Source organism: Eptesicus fuscus, chromosome 10 (genome assembly GCF_027574615.1).
Source record: "Eptesicus fuscus isolate TK198812 chromosome 10, DD_ASM_mEF_20220401, whole genome shotgun sequence".
Taxonomy (NCBI): Eukaryota; Metazoa; Chordata; class Mammalia; order Chiroptera; family Vespertilionidae; genus Eptesicus; species Eptesicus fuscus.
Genome location: NC_072482.1, coordinates 55,478,825 through 55,499,622, shown reverse-complemented (window position 1 = coordinate 55,499,622; position 20,798 = coordinate 55,478,825). Strand labels below are relative to the sequence as shown.

At 34.4% G+C, this 20,798-nt stretch overlaps 1 protein-coding gene across 2 annotated transcripts in view; it reads right to left on the bottom strand.

The window, feature by feature from the left end:
- Nucleotides 1–20,798, bottom strand: part of GRIK2 (glutamate ionotropic receptor kainate type subunit 2) — a 571,111-nt gene that overhangs the window by 82,789 nt on the left and 467,524 nt on the right. For both annotated transcript variants that reach the window (XM_054722387.1, XM_054722388.1), the window contains exon 13: nucleotides 18,230–18,447. In XM_054722387.1, the coding sequence (XP_054578362.1) occupies nucleotides 18,230–18,447 (218 nt within the window). The remainder of the gene's footprint in view (nucleotides 1–18,229; nucleotides 18,448–20,798) is intronic.

The window sequence follows — 20,798 nt, the reverse complement described above, 5'->3', positions numbered from 1 at the left end:
TCGCCCCTAACCACCCACTTGCCTGATCGCCCCTAATTGCTTGCTTGCCTGCCTAATCACTCCTAACCACTCGATTACCTGCCTGATCACCTCCTAATCACTCGCCTGCCTGCCTGATTGCCTCTAACCACTCGCCTGCTTGCCTGATCACCCCTAACCACTCACCTGCCTGCCTTATTGCCCCTAACCAGTCGCCTGCCTGATCGCCCCTAATTGCTTGCTTGCCTGCCTGATCACTCCTAACCACTCACCTGCCTGCCTGATCACCCCCTAACCACTCGCCTGCCTGCCTGACTGCCCCTAACTGCCTTTGCCTCAGCCCCCGCTGCCATGGCGTGGTCTGGAAGGATGTTCAGCTGTCTGGTCTAATTAGCATATTATGCCTTTATTATTGAATGACACCTGGAAGGTCATTCAGCTGCCTGGTCTAATTAGCATATTATGCTTTTATTATTATAGATATTTTTATTGATTTCAGAGAGGAAAGGAGAAGGGGAGAGAGATAGAAACATCAATGATGAGTGAGAATCATTGACCAGCTGCAGACCAGACACTAGGGATTAAGACAGCAACCTGGGCATGTTTTCTGACCAGGAATCGAACTGTGACCTCCTGGTTCATAGATCGACACTTAACAACTGAGCTATGCCAGCCTGGCTTACACTTCTTACAAAAAACAAACAAACAAAAGCAACCAACACAGTAAACCCTACAATGAGCATACAACCTTGCTACTTTGGACTATTTCCACCTAAATTTTCCTTTCTTCTTGAACTAACCTGATCCTACAGTTTACACTTGTTACTTACCTAACTCTATTTTTGTTTCAAGTTTCAATTTAAATGCCTATTTTAAAGTAAAACCTACCCTGAACCTTCCAGACTGAATGGTTAACTATTTTCATTTACCCTTCTATATGTTCCTGTGATGGTTAGTTGTATGTGTCAACCTGACCAGTTTCCTAGATGTTGTCTCCACCTAACATAAGTTCACTACAAAAGATATTACCCTGGATGATGTGAATGGGCCTCATCCAATCTGTTGAAAGGCCCTAAGAGCAGAAACTGAGGTTTTCCAGAGAAGAAACACTTCCTCAATAGTATTAACTCCTCTGCCTGAATTTATAGCCTGCACACTTGCCAACAGATTTCAAACTTGCAAAGCCTCCTACATTCCCATGAGCCAATTCCTTAAAATAAAACTATTTACATATATAATATATATATAATCTCTAACTCTATATTATATAAAATCTTTATATATAATAGCTTACCTAATAATAGACAAATATGTAAATTGACCGTACCTTTGCTATGCCCTCAGCCAAACAGAGTGAGTGAGTATGCAAATTAACCCACCAAAGATGGCGGTTAATTTGCATACGGAGGCAGGGCAGGCAGCACCATGGCCTGCTTTGGGGGGTACAGGTCCATCAGGGCGGAGGAGGCCCTGCAAGCAGCACCAGACACCGCCCACAAGGACCAGTCCATCGGCCAGGGAGGCGGTGGGGTGGGCAGCGCCAGACGGCACAGGAGGGGTCCAGGTCCATCGCAGGCCCCAGGAGGGGCAGCAGCCTGCCTAGCCACTCCTGGGAAGATTGTAGCCCCGGGGAGGCAAGGCCAGACCTACCTAGCCACTCCCTGGGGCCCCTGGACGATCGCGGCCCCGAGGAGGCGAGGCCAGACCCGCCTAGCCACTCCCGGGGGTCCCTGGAAACATTGCAGGCATGGGGTTGCTGAGACACAGACCAGGCCTCTGGCCACAGATTTATAGCTTCGCAGAGATCCAGGGCAGGGATCTGCCTCATCTGCAGAGAGACAGAGGTTCTGCAGTGGCCCCAAGACATGGGTGGGCCCATCCAGGGATCAAGGGGCATGGAAGGACTCCCAGGCAGAAGGGCAAGGACCCTCACCCCTGTGGTGCCACCTCAGTGGAGGGGTGCTGCACTGCAGGGTACTGGACTGACTGATATGCTTCAGAGAAGCTCCCAGTGCTAATGGGCCTCGCTCAGGTGGCCTTCACACTTCAGAGGCAGTGACTCCTGCTCCTGCCTTGACCCAAAAGCAAGCCTGCGACACCCTGCCCCATGGCAGAGCATGCCTAGGCAGTGAGTGTGAAGCCTTCCACCTGCTCCGGAGAAGCAGGGGCAGTAAAGAATGGGGGACAAGGGGACAGGGAGAGGAAAGAATGTGGAGCATCCACAATGAAGAGGTGCTCGAGAAAGAGGCTCGGAAGCCTGACTAGGTTTGTTCTGTTTGCCGGGCAGCTGCCTCTTAGGAAGTGCAAAGAGCATGGCTCTGAGGGCTTCCTGTGTGCTGAGTCAAGTTCCACAGCCAACTGGAATTGGCCTCAGTTACCTGGTCTGTAAAATGGATGAAGCGTGTCCCAGTGCCTTCACTGAGCTTTGATGGCCAATTGAGATACTATATAAAGAAAATGAGGGAAGAAGTGAGAAAGAAAAGGAAGGACGAGCAACACAAAAGAAAGACTGAAAGGAACCTGTAAACCCATTGTCACTTAAATAGGGAATATAGTCAATAGTGTTGTAATGATGGTATGATGACAGGTGGGTACTAGAAATATCGGGGAACACTTTGTAAAGTATATGATTGTCTAACCACTATTCTGTAACTAATATAAAACCTGAAACCAATACAAAATAATATTGAATGTAAAGAAATGAAAAATGGAGTGAAATTTTTATAAATTTCAAAGTTTAAATAAAAGCTGTAAAGGAAGGAAAGGGAGAATAAAAATAGTGTTTTTCATTTTACCACTTCATTAAAATGACAGTTGTCTTTATATGGTGCTTTTATACTTTTATACTTTTCTAAGTCATTATCTCATTTTAATTTCCGGGCAACTTAAAGACAAGATAATTATTCCGTCCACTATTCAAAGAAAGGAAATCTTGGTGTCTGGTCCTAATGATTTAATCGTCAAGCCCTTATTGTACAGCAGGGTTAGTAAAATTTTCTGTGCAGGGTCATATCTATACTAATAAAAGCCTTGGTGGTGATCAGGCCAGCAGGGTAGGGTATTTGGGGGCAATCAGGCCCACAGAGGAGCAGTTAGGTGTCAATCAGGCCAGCAAAGGAGCAATTAGGGGGCAATCAGGCAGGCAGGTGAGCGGTTAGGAGCCTAAACCTGCAGTTGGACATCCCCGAGGGGTCCCATATTGGAGAGGGTGCAGGCTGGGCTGAGGGACACCCTCCCCTGTGCACGAATTTTGTGCACCGGGCCTCTAGTTTTATATATAAATCTATATCTTATCTTATACATATAATATGTATATTTATGTATGTCTTAGATAATTACCTGGAATTTAATAATTTTCTGGAGAACTTTAACTGATAGTATCTATAGCACTCTCTACCTTTCTATTTAACATTCAACATATATCTAATTATATCTTCAATATTTATATTTTATACAAAATCACAACCTCCATGAGGGTGGAATGTAACTTTCTTATTGATCAGTATCCCTAGACTCTAACACAATTTCTAGCACAATAGAGTACATGCTCAAGATTTATTGAAACAAATAAATAAATTGTAAGAAATCTTTCATGTCTTTTTTCTTTTAATTTTTTGCAATACTCCTTGGTAGTAGTTATTATGCAATATTCTTTCCAAATGGCAAGTTTGCTAAACTTCCCTAGACAAAGTGGTTACAGTTATACATTTATTTAATCATTTATTAACTCATTCAATATATATTTATTAAGGATGTGTTCTAGACACAAGATTTTAAAGTAAAAAAGTGAACTGTATTAATATTATCAATACCATATAAGCAGGTGTTAAAGGGCTTTGGTCTAAAAGACTTTCACAGATGGTTTATCATAGCATTGTACACTTGAATTCTATATAATTTTATTAACCAATGTCACCCAAATAAATTAAATTTAAACAAATAAAAAATAAAAAGACTTTCCCAAGAAATGCTGTAAAAACTGAATTTGACAGGTGGGTTGCCTGAGAACTTCATAGGCAAGAAAAGATAGAGTTACACACACAAACATGTAGAAGCCACTCCACCAGCAAGACAAGAAACTGAATTGAAGATAGAAAAATTCAGAGTTAAAATGGTGATTATAAATATGGAGGTATTATAGCTCCAGATCTCTATCATCACATGCATTCCCAAGCCACGCAGTTTCTGGAAAAACCCTTTTTGTTGCTGCTTACCATTACTTTATTTATATTTCACTTGGGCTTATCTGAGACACATTTATTAAAATTTCACTTGTAAAGATTATTGTGCTGGATTACATATTATGCACTTAAACCAATTCTATTAGTGAGCAAACTTAAATTATCTTTTTGACAATGATTCTTTGTGCTATTGAAGTGACCATATTTTCTACCATAATTTTTTACACTGACAATTATCACAATAATACTTCTTGCTTTGTCCTTTAGCTATTTTATGGGTTTATGAGTAAAAATAAGTTACTGAGGCCATTATTAATATTCCTATAGATATTTTTCTTAAAACTAGCATGTACCAATTTGTGGGAAAATATTTTGAAACCAAAAGTATTGGTTGCCTTTGAGAAATAATATATAAATTCAAATATAGGAAACAAAGTAAATATTTTGGAAGCTACAGTAATTTTAAATTTTATTAGGGTGTTAAAATTTTCTTTTTTCATCAATTACAGCATACTATAAACATTCATATTTTTATGAAAAAATATTACATCATTTTTAAATGTGTGCTATGGAATGTTAAAATCATGGCAACTTGCCATGCACAATCATGCACTTTAAAAATACATGCTCAAACTATTTTTAAGAGTTAGAATTTATATATAGTTTCTTTTCTGTTTGAAATCATATTGCTATCCCACGTCTGCCATCAGATTTCAGCCTGAGATATATTTTATATTTAAAAGTATTTTATTAAGTGGCCTGATTATATTTTGAAGCAAATTTATATATTGAAATTAAATATTTAAACTGTCTTGTGTCATGCATGAGTCTTTACACTTTAAAATATTAGTTTGCACTGGGTTATCATTAAAACTATTTTACAACTAAGCAAATCTATAAAAAATATAAATAAACATAAATATAAAAAGAAATTTTCTAATAGAAATATATCTATTATGGTGATGAGGGGTAGGTTTTTAGTATCTGCAATAAGGAAGGCTCCTCAAAAATCAATGTTTCTAAATGACTTTTTATTATTTTGACTGTGGAGATTTTTTATTTTTTACCTCGGGGAAGAAAAATATGGGTGGAAAAGGGTATGGTTTCATTTTATTAATTCAAGAAGTACAAATATGAAAAGGAAGTGAGAATAAAGAACATACATAATGCATATACCTATAGGCTTCTTTTCAGGCAGATCATGTTAGGCAACATATGTACTGAAGTTGAGTGTCTAGAAATTTCAAAATGGTATTGTTTCATATTGTGGGGTTCTGGGAATTATGTAGCAGGCACTCTGGGGATTATCTGATTCTATCTAGTATGTTCCTTTGACTTTCTATTGGCTGGTCTATTAGCAATTTTGTAGGCGTAGAAGTTATCCTGTTAAAAAAATGATGGTGATGCAAATTATTTTTTGTCTGTAACAATGCACATTTATTTCACCCAGTTGAGAAAACTAGTTTCCACCTGGCAAATCATTATCTCCAAACATTTTATTTTATTGCTTTAAATGATTTTAACCAGTTTTTCATTTATTAGCAAATGCATTTCAGCATTCTTGATTGTGTATACTTATGCGTGTCTGTTCTCCAAATTCTTCTTGAATAATAAGTAAATAAAATCTCCATCCAGCTTTCAGTTTGTATTTTCATGAGACATGTTTAATTTCTTTTAAAGAAATTATACGTTAGCATTTTTATATTACTTTCACCAAGATACCCAAGTGAATTCACCTGACAGAACCAAATGTATTGGTTAGCTGGAGAAGTAGACCTATGGGGCTATTTATGCTAAGGCACATATTTTCTTGCACAACAGAGTGAATACCAATTGTCAATAGAACTTTAACTTTTCTGACTCTCCAATTCTCAATTATTTTCTTCCTCTTCCTCTACTGTTTGTTTTGTTTTGCTTTTGTTTCTAGATCTTGCCTAACTAGTAAATTATCCCAAATTGGTAACAGCAGTGATTAAGGATTTGGTTTTCTGATTTGGTGATCTCCATCAGATGGATGATGAAATCTATCCTCTACCCGGTGGAAGAGAACTGATAATCTGGTTTATCAGTCTTTATGTTTGCTTATTAGTTCAAATTGATTAGGAAAGTGGTTCATGCCCACTGAAAAGGAAAACACTTATTTATATCTGGATCAGCAAGTTTTTATTTTTCTATTTACTTTTGACCCTTGGCTGAGGTAGTTGAACTTCAGTTATAAATTATCTATGTGAGTATGTATCACTGTGTCTGCAATTGAAAAAAAAGGTCTTGACTTCTACTTCCAGAGAGTATTAATACATAAAATTAAAGCATCTCTTCAATTTAAAAAATCACTGGTCTGAGTACCATATATAAATAAATAAGTGCTTAATATTCACACATACTTAGAAAACAATAAAAAACAGAATTTCTAATGCACAATAATAATGTAATAACCTCCAAAATATGCTTCACAAAGGCCATTTTCTACAAAATGGATAAAAGTGCAACCAGATGGCTTAATAATTGTGATTAAATAATAGACATATGACTTTACATAAACTGTAAATGTTATGTAATATACAAGGGCATATTAATTAAAATTTAAAAGATTTAGTTTTGATTTCTTATAAAAATGTATGTAATCTAAATTTATAAACATTATTTTACTGATTTATTAATCAAATAAGCTAAAATTAATTTTATTTTATAATATGTCTGCTTAAACAGATTATATGTATATATTTCTATGATCATTCTTCTAAAGATACATTAATAGAGATTAACTAAAAAAGGTTAATGACTACTCCTATATATTTGCATTATATTATTTTTTTCTCTTTCACTTGAAAGTAAGATTATATTAGGAATCCTAAACAGATAACTTTAATATCACATCTACTATTTTTTCTTTAAAGTTCAATTTAAAATGTTTATTAAATGTAATATTTTAAAGCATTAAATTTCTGATATTATAATACAATGGCTATTAAAAATGAACAATCTAATCATTTAAGTATCTAAGATGTAAGTGATTTCTCTGTTATACATGTAAACATACTTTGAAATTTGCAATGACTAAGTTAGAATGAGTTTGGAAATTAGCAAAAGGTTATTTGTTTTAGACTCTATCTCAAGAAATAATATTTTTCTGAAAGAGTTATAAAAACAGTCTTATAATCATATTTTACTAATAATGAATCTTTAAAGGATATTCCTGAAAAGAGCATTATCACCTGTGTTCAAGGGGAAACCGAAGAATTTGTGCAGCTGCATTGTCTAAAGTTTTTAAAACTGAAACAGAAAAATGCTTTAAATTCTAAATATCTAAAGAGAAAATGTTAGAGGTGATTCTTCGAAGATATTAAAATTATCTTTGTAGATTGGCCTTGGGACATTTTTCCTTTATTTTCCTAACATTCTGTAGGTCTCATGAGTCATATGCATTATTATCATAAGAGAAAAAGAAACTTGTTTAGATTACAATGGTTAATATTCATGGGAAGAAAGAACGATTAAAAATGGGAGTTTTTTTTCCTATTTAAGTATTAATTTAAGCATAAATGGGTTGTCAAAACAAATCTCACAATAATAAAAAGAGCATTAATTAAACAACCATGCATAAAAGACCATTAATGAAAAGACTACCCATAATGTGTGGCTGGAACTGGATTTATAATGCATTTTAACTTTTAAGCAGTACAAGAGAATAACCCAGAACATTTTACATATTCTGCTATGGTGTATACAATCAGGATCAAATTATTAAAGACAGAAAAAAATGCAACTGAGTGTCAGATCCTGGCATTAACCATAGGTAAACTGAATGTATTTCCAGAAATACAAGCATTCATATTGGGAAAATGGTTTAATTGGCTATAGAGTTTAGTAATTCTACTATTAAGCTCCTTATAGTAAAGATAACTGTAGGTACATACTGGGAGTTTATTACCTATTTGGTGCTTTATATAATCAATCTAGAAGATATATATCTATAACCACATTTGCCTGGAGAGATTAAATAAATCCCTAGTGAGTGTCAGATGTAGGATATCATGCCAATACCTAGTTTATGCATCTAATCATTATGTTAAAGTGCATTGCTTTGATTCAACAATCCTTTATTTTCATTATTAATGCTGCTTTCCAATTCTTTGGTCTTTATTTGTTTTTGTAATAAATTAAAATGAAGCAGAAACTCATAGTGTTCTGAAAACAGTCAAGGGACCTACAAAGCAAACTAATTTATAGTGTAGCTTCTAAATAGCTGTAATTATACTATTTAATAAATGAAACACCTATTTTTAGAGATAATAAAATCTTTCCACTGAACTCCAGTAGTGCTATGGTGTATACAATAGGTTAATAACAATCAAAATCAGTATTAATTTGGTGTCAGAAAATAGAAAATTACAATAAGGTAGCATGTCTCAATACTACAGAACACACTACTTATGCATATATGCATACATGTGCAGACACATTCACTCATTGGAAAGTTCTTCATGAAATTATTAAAGAAATACTCTAAATATGGGAGGCCAATGAAAGTGCTCATCAGCATGCATTCAGGATTTAAACAACTGAAGGCACTGCCACAATCACAAATATTACAGCAAAAAGAGAAATTAGAGTTATTTCAGCACCTGATCCCTTTAAAACTAAGACATTTAGCAGTAATGTCCAATTTAATCATATGTTTCAAGCAACATTTTAAGGAATCTATTATATTCACTTTATAATTATCAACACCTACTAATAAGCTCTAAAGTTTATGTTGTTCTTTTTCCAATCTGTGAAGAGTTAGTGGAAAGGATATAAAAAAGTAAAGATGATTTATGATTTATGTTTTCTACTTGCAAATATGCCCGATGAAGTGCTAAGACCATTGAGTAGCAGAACAGTTTATGACCTTACATTTTATTTGCTTCTAAAGGGAAATAACAGTTCTGTGTTTTCTTAAATAAAAGTCTAAAGCATCAAAGATGGAAGTAGAAGTAAATAACAGTAAACCTTATTTTTATTTCTGATATAATGAAAGAATCAACTACCATGTGATGTCTTCAATCAACTCTTAAGATCAAAGAACAAAGTGATATTACTGCTATTTGGATTTTGGAAAAGGAAAGGGAAATAAATGAATAAAAGAAAATTTAGCTGACCAAAGAAGCTAATTAGTATAAATTGTATTGGCAACTAAAGATCAGCTTCCTAAAAAGTACATCACAGGGCATAGACCATTAACTGCCAAGGATATTCTAAATTAAGCTAAAGTTTCAGTGTATACATCTGTAATCAATGGACAATCATAGAAATAAAAAAATAATGTCTCTTTTGATATTCTAAAGCTTAACCCACCTCTAAAGGTAACAGTAAGCATGAATAATAGATCTTTCTTAGCCACAATGCCAATAAGTATAACTTCCTCAAATAATGTACAAAGCAGAGAGTCTGTTTTTTTGTTTATTTGTTTGCATATTTGTTTTAGAAATACCAAAAGATGCTTTTAATCAGCTATTTTGGTAGAAGAGATACAATTTTCGTTGCAATTATTTTTGTCTAATAAATTATCCTTTTTTTTACATTATACTTTTTAAAGGACAATTTTTAAATAATATTTATCTCAGCCTACTTCTTTGTATCAAAAAATATGCCCTTCTTGATTTCCTTCAAATTGTTGCCTAACCAGTGGCTATAAACTTTTGCAGTGACAACTATGATCCATTACCCAGCACCTGACATGCCAGCTCAACATCACTATATTAACTGGCTTTCGAATTTTCTTTCTCCCTGTGGGGACTTCTCTCCTAAGATTGATGAGGTGCAACATAGTGTTTAAGCTGCCATCCTGAGGTGACAAACAGTAAGAATGGTCCCTGCACAGGATGGAGGAAGGAGGGCAAATGAGGGAGAGAACCAAAGTGTATCCTGGAATAAAAGCAACCTCACACACTGGCTTTCCAAGGCAATTAAAACTTTGTTTCTCAGATTTTACATTTCAGTCAAACACATAATTTATCCTTCAATTAAAGTCCCCAAAGCTTCACTGGTACATGTGGAAAACCCAACCATTAGAGAGAATTAAACTTTTGTCCCTCAGACATTTTAGAGAAGTTAAGATAAAAGTTGCTGCTCCTTCCAAGTTTAAATACATTGAGACTCAAATCACTTCTTATAATTCCCCAAATGGTATTATCACTTACTTTTTAACTATTGAATTCACTCTGGCAGAGCTAGGGTAATAAAACACATCATATTCTAATTTTCAGACAGCTTGATAGAACCAATGTTCTTAGTATAGATAAAGTGTAATGAAGCACTTTCTTTCCCATAGGAAAGTCTTTGACTCATATGCTCTGATGCCAACTAGCCTTCACATCTGCTGTTTCACCATTGATAGCTGTAACTTGGCATGCAAAACTAGTGTCTGATGAAGCAGCTTTACTCAAAGGCACCATTTTATGTCTTGGAATGGGAACATAGTAAAATGGTGTTGGGTTTCTGTAGGCCTTATGCAAATCCCTGTAATAAACATAGAATCAGGCCTCACATACAACAAATGGTGTGTTAGATGAGGGTAGGGAAGGGAGACAATCTTCTTGGTTAAAAATAATCTCCTTACTATGCCAATAAATTAAATGCATAATAAAAACTTGGCTTAAATATTTATTTCAAACATAATGAATTAATATCAAAACCACATTAGACACTAATAAGACTATAACACATTTAAAACACCAACCTTATTTTATAAAAAAAAATATTTCCATTTAACTTAAGGTTAACAATAATCCATTACCCACAACCAATAGTTTAACGCTATTATTAAAGAAAAAATAATTTGCAAGAATTAAAGAAATAATATGGCTATAAAAAGCTTTGCTGAGATATATTTTTAGATGACTAGAAAAGGTGTCTGATGGAAAATGAAGAAAGTATCAACATGAACAAATGAAAATTTTAGTAATAATATTCATCATTAATCTAAACTACCTGCTCAGATACATTGCTGTTCAACCGCACAAAGCTTTTAAATTTTATTTGACTCCATTAAGTATGAAGAAAATTTAAAACAATAAACTAAATTATCCACAAACTTGAATTCATGAAACAAACAAAAATTCAAAATAAAATTTCTATTTATTATAAATATTCATAGGGTTATTACTTAATTAGTAACTTTCAAGTAAATTATCAAAATAGATGTTGGCTTGGAAGCCTAATTTATATTCTGTTCTCCATCATCCAAGTTAGAGCAGAATGTCATTTTGAGGAGCATTTTGTTTCAGTTTAGATCTATAGGGAGATGGATATTGAGCAATCACAAAGTGACACAAAGGAAGATATCAATTAGAATTGTGCATCAGTTTAAAAAAGTATATTATTTTTTTCCCACAACAAGGAAAGGAATGGCAATAGTTCACTAAATATTTTTGGATAGTACAATAAGCTCAGAAAAGAAAACTACATGAGTTCAAATCTCAAACTGTTGCTCTGAACCTAACAATATCTACCTATAGAGTAAGGTACTTCATGTATTCTTAATTTGTTTCCCATTATGTGAACACTAAAGTCACATGTACAATTCTTCAAGTCTAATATGCCCCCTTATAGGTCTCTTCCCTAATTTTCCTCCCTTCCCCCACACTCCATGGAAAATGAACATGCAATAAAGATTTATAAAGGAGAGGTGAATATATTCACTCCCTTGGTCCCATAGAACATATATTTTTCTCAATGTTTACTCAGAGACAGAAACAAAAGTTAGGATAGACCCCATCATATTTCTGTGAGAGAGGAAAAAGCTCTAACTCTTCATCCTGCTACATGGAAATTCTCATGCATACTTATTGAGGAATGGTATCAGAGTGAAAATGTAATTAGATTATTTACTTTCAGCAAATATATATTCAAAGGTCTTTAAAGACAATTCAGGGAAATAATCCAAAAGAAGTTAGAATATGGTCAGCAGATTACTTTATGCCTCTGTCTAATAATTTGCAGGGTCAGTGTTTCAGAAGAGAAAATGCCCACCCTAATATGAAAGAAAGGGGAGTGGATGCATTGAATCACACATGTACACCTTAAATTTATACAATACTATATGTCATTTATCTCTCAATAAAAATAAACAAAATAAAATAAATTCAAAAGTAATTTTAGATGATCTTTCTCATCTTTGAAAAGTATTATAAGTCAATTTCCTGCATATGCAAAAAGGAACTTTCAAAATGTCTTACCACCAATACAGCAAGAGAAAAATAAACACTTGTTTCAGAAAACAGTTTTCAGTGTGAAAAGTACACTAATGGATGCCATTTTCAGAATTTACTTTTCTAATGTGAAAATCTCTTCATAATAAATATATTATGTTTGCATTACCAAATCTATTCTACATAAGAACAAACGAGTAATGTTTTGCAGAAATTAAGAAAAATATGGGAAATGTAAATCGCTTTTAATTGCATGTGGTAAACTGCCAAGTTTTTACATTGTATTTGTCAACTCAAAAATGGCATGTTCTTTTGGCATTTGAAAAGCAAAAAGAAATTTAAAAAATTACTCAATCTTTCAAAAGATTATTTCAGGCATGCCATACACGCAATCCAGGCTTAGAAACCTATAATGTCACCCAGCATAATTTAATTTCAGAAGGCCATTGAACCTAGAAGCTCAGAATAAGTAGCAGATTGTAAAGAACATGTTATAGCTGTATCTGCCCTAATGGCTCAAGGCAAATGGTTTAGAAGTTTAATATGATCAAACATTTGAGGTCATGTGGGTGAGCCAAAATGACTAATGCACTTAGTTATTCTGAATAGTGATGGTTATGCCATGATGTCTTTAGCTATTACTTTTATTGTTGATACTATGAGTCCCTGGGTTATTGCTTTCATAATTAATAAGACACTTAACCTCTCCATGGCCCAGTTTCTTCATCTGTTAAATGAGCATAATGATAATTGCTTTCTACCTTCCTTAGGGGTTCCTGTGAAAATAAATGAGCTGGCATTCAGTATATACTTTGAGTTCACCTAAAGAGGGAGACTATGCACAAAGAAAAATAACACAAAACAAACCCTCTTTGCTGCTAGGTACCAAAAGATAAACCTTTCCCCTAGGTGGATCAATCCACTTGATTGAATTCCTAACACCATAATCTACACTTCCAAATAAGCTGCCTCTTAATCCAAGGTTAAAATGAAAATGCTATAGAATGTTACATATTTTGAAGAAACATTTATGGCTCTCTACAGAATAGCAAAATTTTGTAAGTAATCAAGCATTCATCCAAAACCCTGTGTCATATGTATTACATCAATTAATACAATATTAATTGTTCCAATGAATAACTGTACAGAATTTGGTAAAAAAGTGAGTTGCTGCCATAAAGAAATGTACATTTGAGCACTGATTTAGGCTCACATAGTAGATGGCAATGAAATCATTAGAAGAAGCTGGATAAACCGGAATCTGTGACTATATGGACAAATACTATTTTTTAAAGTGTGCCTAGTCGTATCTTAGAAGATGGAAAATGCACTAATAATCTTTTAGACTTGGCCAAAAAAATTATCCAGAAAAAAAATGACAAATATTTAAGGTATTAGCTGGTTTTATATAGGAAATATTAGCTACATAAGAAAAGTAGTAAAAGAGATAGAATATTAACAATAATAAGAACAATAATGAAGGAGGCGCAGGAGGAGGGCAAGAATGAAGGGAGAGAGGGAGAAATAAATTTAAAAGATCCAGGCTGTTTGCAAACATAATTTAGAGGTGATATAGAGTTAGAAATTGCATGGTTGGGTAATGAAAATGTTTCCAATCTTCAGTGTTCTAAGTAAGTAAAAGTTCTCAAAATTGTTCCCATATGATGTCAAGCCTTACTAAATTTCACATTAATCATGTTGCCTTGAAGTGCTTTGTTATGACCTCTGAAAAAATTAGGGCAAAACCTTGTAGATTTTCTCCTCTGGATAAAGACCTGCTTGCCCCAAATAGCAATGATTAAATCTACAGAGAGATACATCCTAAAAAAGGATTGTGGGTGTGGGTTGTAGATTGATTATAAATGGATTCAAGAAATATTTAAAGGCCATACAGATTTAGCAGAAATGGTATTGGCAAAAGCACTGACCCTGGTGCAAAAGAAACAAAGTCTGTTCCAAATGTAGACAGTCTCTGGGCAACAAGTTTCCAGGAGTAGGACAGCTGACCTGTAAGCTAACTAAAGGTTTATATTACATGACACTAACAGTTTTGTTTTTTTAAAGCAACATTATTGTGGTAATCAGTCACTAATAACATATGTAGAGTCTGTGCTAGGGCCTGGAGATCCAAGTGTGAATAATATAGATTCAATTCTGTCCCATGCGGTCCAGTGTAGTGCTAATACAGAGGAACCGAGCAAATATAGTTTGGTAAGTATTAAATTGTGTGCCATTCTGAGTACCTCATTTGTCTCAGCACATAAGCATTGTATCATCTCATAGTATCACAAGAAGAAGGATGAATACACCATAATAAAATATTTTGAGAAAGTGAGACCACATTCACATAACTTTTATTACAGTTTATTGTTATAAAATGTCTATTATTATTGAAGTTATTGTTGTTGATCTCTTACTTTGCTGAATTTATAAATTAAAATGTCATAGGTATGTATGCATAGGGAAAACAAATATATAGAGTTTGATACTATCTGCAGTTTTGGGCATCTACTGGGGTAGATGTAACATATCCCTCAGGGATAAGAGATTACTATATATTATTTGAAAATACATAGTCTAGAAAAGAGCTTCTAAAAATTGCTCCACAGACTTTTTTTAATTTCATTTATGAAATTATTTCATTTACATGATAACAATAATCAGAAGAATTAATCAACTTAAATTATATAAACATGGTGTGATCTCATTTATCTGTTTTAAAATTATTTAAAAATGAGTATGCAATTGCTTCAATTCCAGATTTCCAGAGAATTTTAAAAAATTTTATACCCATTGACTAGTATAAGCATATAGTTTAACAAGCCACAATATGAAGTTGAAATTAGTACCATTTAGGTCTACACTAAAATAACTAAAGAAAAGTCATCATTTAATGTATCTTTTTAAGTTCTAATTTCAACAACAAGAATTCAGCATGTGCCGAAACCGGTTTGGCTCAGTGGATAGAGCGTCGGTCTGCGGACTGAAAGGTCCCAGGTTCGATTCCGGTCAAGGGCATGTAAATTGGTTGCGGGCACGTCCCCGGTGGGGGATGTGCAAGAGGCAGCTGGTCGATGTTTCTCTCTCATCGACGTTTCTAACTCTCTATCCCTCTCCCTTCCTCTCTGTAAAAAATCAATAAAATATATTAAAAAAAAAAAAGAATTCAGCATGTGATAAAGTTAACAACATAAGGTGATTGTCAAGTTAGTGGTGTATCACTCTGTGGTTTTTATTATGACTAGTGTACATTGCAGAAGCTTCCATTCTACAACAAGAAAGCCTATGCTGTAGGAAACATCAAATTGTTTCATGTCAATTTTCCCTGGGCCCTAGGAGCACACTAGTGTGTGAGAAAGAAAAACAAGAGATGAAAGAGTAACAAGTAAAGTCAATAACAAGGAAAAGTGAAGGCAGGCAAAAATGACACTGCGGAGAACAACTGAGCTTAAATAAAATAAAAGGTAAAAACAGAATACTGGAAAGACTGAAAGATAAAAAAGAGGAAACTTTATAATGAGAAAGAAGGAGAATTTGTTTTCAAATTGATTTTCTAGAAATAAACCTCATTTGTAGTATATAAGAACTTGAACATGAGATAGTTGAGTCTTCTGCAAAACACAAATAAAGTTAAAACCCTGAAGCACTTGTGACACAGAATTAATCACTTTTGGTATTAGATCACATGCACTATTTTACAAACAACTGCAATAGTCCCTTGAATACTGTAATAATTTAACTGCATCACATACATATTCACTCCCTGCAAAGTTATTTACTCACAATGTATATTTAGCATTTTCAACAGTTGATTTCTTTTTCAAAAAATTATAAGTAATCTCTATTCATTCTAAATGTTAAATTAGGGAAATTGATTTATTGCTATTAATATAGTCAGATAGCACCATACTGATCAGATTTAGTTATATTAAATATAAAAGACACATCCAATTAATTATAAAATACACATCCAAGCTTTAATCTAGCTATTAGACCCTTCAGAGCCAGGAACATGGGCCAGGTACAGAAACTCACCAGGACAGAAAGCCCCAGATGCCTGACAAGGGGCAAAACTGGGAAAACACGAACCTTCCAGGGTCACCTATCCTCCCCTATCATGAGGTCTGGACCCCTGATCTTTAATATCCATGGTCAGGAGGTTTAGACCCCCTGCCCTTTTCCTCCCTAAAGAGAACATCTGAGCCTCAGTTGTATTTCAGCTCCAGGCCCAGAAAGCAGCAAAATGAGACAGGTGGTGGCCTGGCTGCCACCAATCAGTGGAGACCATGACTCTGAAAGAGCACACCTGCAAGGCTGATGAATATTCTGTTGCGACCCTCCCCTGATACCTCCCCTAATATTTCTATTTGCAAGAGAGAGAGAGGGATATTGCTCAGGACAAGGGACCCAGTTCAAGCTCTCCCTCCAAGGAGCACACTGGAGCCATTCCACAGGCATGTATCCTCTCACCCCTAAGGAACCCCGTGAGACTGCAACCAGGGGAGCAATGGGCAGCAGTAGCTAGACCTGGGCTAACCCCTGAACCTTTTTCCAAGGCTCCCTTTTCTCTGTGTAGCCCCTTCCCTTTGGATATCCCCATCTCCCATCCCCCCCCTTTTTTTAAGTAAATACAATTTTCTTTAATTACCGTCAGTGATTGCTATTTAGCCTGCCCGTGCACCACAGATGTTAACCTTTCACTAGCCAGATGAGAGATTCACTTTGAAAATAATTAAATTGTAAGCATTATACGTATTTGACTAAAAAATAAAATTGGTCTTATTCTTTGGGTATTTAGTGTCTTTTAGAACTCCAAACTAAAAGCTGATTTAGTTTTGTAAGATTTTTTACAAAAAAAATTACATAATTACTCGGCAAAACTGCTGTTTTAAGTCATATAAAACCCAGATTTATGATTGTGGGAATAGTTTTCCATATATGTCCAACTAAGCTATAATCGCCTTGAAAGTGAGAACTAGATACTATTTGCTGTAGAATAGCCAACATATAGTGCAATTTCTGGCACTCAATAGGCAGTTGATGATAGAGGAAATAATTTATTTTATAGTTTATTTTATAGGATTTTTAAAAATCCACTTCTACTGCTTATTTATTTGGACTGCAATTGCATTTGTGTGAACAGAGAAGGAAACACAAAATTAAATTTGGTCTATTCTGGCCCAGTGAGATCAGTTGTTGAAAGTAGAAAAAATAATAAAGAGGAAAACAAGGCACTCTATGTGCTGGAATTTTGTACAGCCACACCTTCCATTTAAATGTTCCGCAGGATTGTCCCTCTGGAAACATTGCAAGTCCAGTGGGGTAGCCCATTTTCAGACTCCGTGCCACCCAGAATGTTAAATGGATGAATGTACAAGTAACAAGAACTGTTTCTGATTTTCTCTTTCAGCCCTTCTTTTCCTTCTTTTCATTTAGGCTTCTGAACAAGTAAACTTTGTCTCATCTTAACAAAGAAATGTATGTATGGAAATAGTCTCACATGTAATCATTCTATTCTTCTGGAATAACCAAGACTTATATCAATTTTCAATAAATATATTACATTATTTATTTTACATTTGAAGATAAAACTTTGTGGGGGGGGGTAGGGGGGACTTACCTTTGGGCAGGTTTTCCTCCAAACAAAATTAGAATATTTATAAAGCAAAAACTCCTTGCCATTTGCAGTATTGAAATGTTTTGCTTTAATAGCCATATATTTTGTTGTATACCTGTCCATTCCTGAGGGATATGCTATTGATTGCTCCTCATGAATAACAGGGTTGCTATCCTCTTACATTCATTACTAGAGAAATATTTCTTTGTTCACACTCTATCATTTTAACACATTAATTTTAGATAACCAGTAAGACTTACCTTGAAAAAGGTCATGGTTGCACCATCCTCGACTGCGCCATACTCTATCTTGGTTTGTTTAGCTAAATCATCAGCAGAGTCAATAGGGGATTCCATCCGCTCCACTGTCAGAAAGGCGGCTAAGTTAGCAGTATACGAAGAAATGATGATAAGTGTGAAAAACCACCAAATGCCTCCCACTATCCTGGTGGAGAGCGCTTTGGGCATGAGCTCAGAACCTAACAGAGATTTGGGGGAAAAGGTGAAACGAATACAGAGAATTTGATCAGCAGTCAGATACTTTTGGTCACAGTGGCAGAACGGAATCACTGTGTAATAAAAGCTTTAATCATTGATTGACATATTGCTTTAGTTAAGCAAACAACAACCGCTGTGAGTGCAGAGACCAACTGGGGTTAGTAAGCAGTCTCTCAGGACATTTGTAAGTATAGTGACAGGAGACTCAAGTTCTTCCTGAGACATTGTAAAGTAGCAATTGAATACTGAGTGAATAAACTATAAAAATAGAATTGGAAACATTTCTCTCGTTTATAAACCATACGTACAGTGTTTCATATTCTTGTTAGTTATGTGGATTTTAGAAGAAATGATTTAACGTATGTTCAGTAACATTTCTTACCAAGTTTTCTGTAAAGTTTAATTTCATGTACATGAAGCTCCTAAACATTGTCTATCCTGCCATTTCAAAAAGTAATGTTGTGTAAAAATAATTCCAATATCCATGTTTCTTGAGATACAGGGGTTTTAGTCCAGTTTTTATTTTAAAATAAGTAGTATAAAAAATAAGTAGTATATTATTTCCTATGTATAAAGAAATGTCTCCCATCACTATAGTTGCTTCAGTGCAGGAATCAGAATAAGTAGTTAAAGTGTCACAATTTTACTTTTACACATATATAAATATTTCTTAAATATATTACAATACATGGCTGGAGTTGCCTGCTCATGGTATTAATAAGAAAATGGGATCCGAATTATATCTTACTTTTGATTATTATTAATTTTAATTAATTTAGATTATAAAATAAAATCCTAACAATTTTTAAATCGAGCCTTATAGTGTTATACTTCCATTATGTACATTATTTACAGTCTTAATGTTGAAATGAATACATATCAGCATATATTAATTTTTATAAGAAAACTATATGAATGTATGGATATGTGTAATATATTACTATTCACTTTAAATCATTTTGAATCTATAAGCAAGAAAGCATTGGCTACAAATTACTTAATTTTTAATATGCTTTGAGTAAAATGGAATGAAGCAAAGATGGACTCCATTTGCTGATTTGTTTTATAGTCATATATTGAATATAATCGCTGATGCTGTAAGATAACATATCTTTAGAAGGAGTGAAACATAAAACAAATTATTGATGTTAACATTGAAAAGAAGTAGTGTTGTGACTGGAATATATTCAAACAGCCCATCTTACACTGCAGGTCATCTTACTCTTGCAATTTCAGAACCAATGAACAAAATGTTAAAAAGCAGACACACTTGGACATGACAGCCAACTCCAGCTCCAGACTCTGCCTACCACTCTGTAAGGAAAAAGCAAAAGAGTACCTGTCCGTTGTAGTCGCTGCTAAGCCCTGTCAGACACACACTGGACACTGAAACACTAAATCCTCCCAAGACGATCAGCAGCTCTGGCTGCCCATTCTACTGTTTTTTGTTTTTTTTTTAAACAACAACACCAAGTCAAACAAGACTGGGAAAGAAAAACACATTGGAGACATTTGACAAAAAAATGGCCCAATTACCACAAGTTCATATCTTACCCAAGGACTTAAAACAAGTACCTCCTAGGCTTGTGAATCAGAGCCTGGTTAGGGGCTGACTGTCATGTACTCAAGGTAACGTCATGTCCAGCACTATATCCCACTAATTCCTGGGAGCTTGGCATCAGCCAGAATAGTATGGGTTCCTCTTTCATGTATCCACCAGCAGTGAAGTAGTTATGTGGCAAAGCAAACGTATATTTGAATTTTTCTCTTGGATTACTTGTTATAATTTTCGGAGATATCAGTTATAGTCTCATTTTTAATTGCTAGACTTCATAGATATCAAGCTCATCTTGTGAGTATACAAATTCTCTAAAACTTCCAAATATCTTCGGAAATATAGTGTAAAGATATTTTACTTTTCAAAGTGGTTAGCAAAAATATGAATAATAAAAGAACTTTGTTATGGTCGGACCTTTATTATGAGGCTAATAAACTCCAGAGCATTAAGGCTAGTTTTTAGCAGTGACTAGCAGTTTGCCTGGTGGTTGTATTACCCAATACTACTTGTAATAACTGTTTGTTTCAAAACAGGTTTTTATTCACTGTTAATATTTTGAAAGAACTTCAATATTGTCTTCCAAGTATAGAGTAAGCCTAAGGGGAAAAAATTGGACTCACCATATAGAAGAGGGAAAATACAAGTACTGACTATTTATCTTATTTAGAAAGAGATGTCACAAACTTAGATTAGTTCATGTAAGAGCTCTCTTAACTTTCAAGTTTTAGGTTGAAATATCTATAAAGCTATATATATGGAGGCTCATAATTTTAA